General features: G+C 48.8%; 1 protein-coding gene across 1 annotated transcript; it reads right to left on the reverse strand.

Annotated features, from left to right (window-relative positions):
- Nucleotides 1-457: 457 nt before the first annotated feature.
- LOC121968106 (TPD1 protein homolog 1-like) lies at nt 458-1,295 on the reverse strand. Its single transcript, XM_042518609.1, has 3 exons — nt 1,181-1,295; nt 1,051-1,110; nt 458-973 (listed from the first exon to the last, which is right to left on the reverse strand). The coding sequence occupies exons 1-3, from the start codon at nt 1,239-1,241 to the stop codon at nt 591-593; spliced, it is 504 nt and encodes a 167-aa protein (XP_042374543.1). The 5' UTR covers nt 1,242-1,295; the 3' UTR covers nt 458-590.
- Between the last annotated feature and the right edge of the window lie 443 nt (nt 1,296-1,738).

Here is a 1,738-nt window from a genome sequence, read left to right on the forward strand (position 1 = left end):
CCATCCCTTTTGCCATTCCAAAGAAAAAATAAAGATTGAGGAATTAAAAAAAGAGACATCTTAGATTTTTCCAAACGGACGAAAGAGCTTGCGTGTGGTCTTCTGCGACAACCCTACCTTTCGCTTCCGCCGTCATCCCGTAATACAAACTCGAAGGCTAATTTGTGAAAATTAAGGTTTGTAAAAGGATGAGTGATAATGTTATAATTTGTGAAAATTATGATTTACCTTCCTCTACGTTTCATGAGAAAAATCCTGAAAATACTCCAACAGAGAATTATCATCTTTTGCAGCGATATTGCAGTGAAAGAACGAATTGGATGAAAGACAAACTATTCTCGTTATCTTGCCATTAAACAAACAGACAACAAATCGACTCAGCTCATTATTTTCTTCTTCTTGAATTTTATGTATAAAATCATTTTTTAATATGCTAAACAAGAGAAAGGCCAAAAAATTTCAGAAATTTCATACACTTAATTATTAGTATTAGTAATTAGACGTCTACAACGCACGCATGATGCATGCCACAAGTACACGTGGTTACCTATCAAGCACGCATCAACGGGACCGCCGGTTCAGGCCGTTGGTCATCCGCAGGCGCCAGAGGCAACCGAGAGCGGGTAGGGATAGGAGTTCGCGTACTGGAAGGAGACGGAGCCGCCGGGCGCAATGGCGGTGCCGTCATTGACGAGGCAGTCGTCGAAGCGAAGCCTCCGGAAGACGCGGGGGTTGATGAGGCGGGCGGAGCTGAACCAACCGCACCGCACGTGGATGTCGCCCACGCCGCACCCGCCGACGTCGCACGTGTTCAGGATCTGCACCGTGTACGTCGGTATCCCGTTAGGCAGCGGCGCCGTCGCCCCCTGGTACAGCAATATGTCCTCTTTCGAACAGACCCCTTCTTCCCCCATCCGCTCCTCCACCGAGGAATCGATCTCGGCGAACTGGCCAGCCGCGGCGGCGATGTCTCCTGTTACTCACTCGATGTCTATATATTAATTACGAAAATGAAACCAATGTCGCGTGGCCGAGGCCGATCGATCTTACCGTTTGCAAATGCCTCCCTAGTTAGACCTTCCGAGTGTACGGACGCTGTCGCTCGTATCCCTGAAAAACCATGCAAGCGCGAATGTAATCGATCCTAATTGCTTACGACAGGATATCGAGCTTTTCTTACTGAGAAAAAGTAGAGAGTAAAAGAAGAAGGCGGCGACGCCCGTCGAGCGGGATGATTCCATGATCGAACTTTCTAATTCTCCGTCGGCAATCGGTTGGAGGCAGAAATGATCCGCTCGCCTGCTATTTATACATGAAATGGGAAAAGGGAGGAGTACTCCTGATGCTTCCCAGCCCCACCGCCTCGTGCGCGCGTATCAAGACCGTGCGACGTGAATCCGACGGCTGATGTCAGTCGACCACCGCAATCCGAATTCAATGAGCGGACGGTGGGCTCCACCAAAGATGCTGCTCATAATCTGGCCGTCGAAATTCCGGGGAGAGGGTTTCGGTGCGCCTTGGGAAGCAAAGCGCCGAGGGCCGGATATCTTTAGTAACTTTAATTTGACCGCCGGGCGTCGGATGCATCATGCATGGGACGTCGTCTATCGACTTACGCAACGTGGCGTGGAGACAGCTAAAAAGATTGGGATTTAACGTGAGCTCGACGGCTGTGATTAATGGGCTTTACGTGAGTCTCATAATTCCACATTAATGCAAAGGGAAAAAAAATACTACA

This window comes from Zingiber officinale, chromosome 3B (assembly GCF_018446385.1).
Source record: "Zingiber officinale cultivar Zhangliang chromosome 3B, Zo_v1.1, whole genome shotgun sequence".
Classification (NCBI taxonomy): Eukaryota; Viridiplantae; Streptophyta; class Magnoliopsida; order Zingiberales; family Zingiberaceae; genus Zingiber; species Zingiber officinale.

Coding starts and splice junctions, on each gene's coding strand:
- LOC121968106 (XM_042518609.1), bottom strand. CDS start 1,241: ATGGAATCATCCCGCTCGACGGGCGTCGCCGCCTTCTTCTTTTACTCT. Junction 1,111..1,180: donor TTACTCTCTACTTTTTCTCA/GTAAGAAAAGCT, acceptor ATGGTTTTTCAG/GGATACGAGCGACAGCGTCC. Junction 974..1,050: donor TAGGGAGGCATTTGCAAACG/GTAAGATCGATC, acceptor AGTGAGTAACAG/GAGACATCGCCGCCGCGGCT.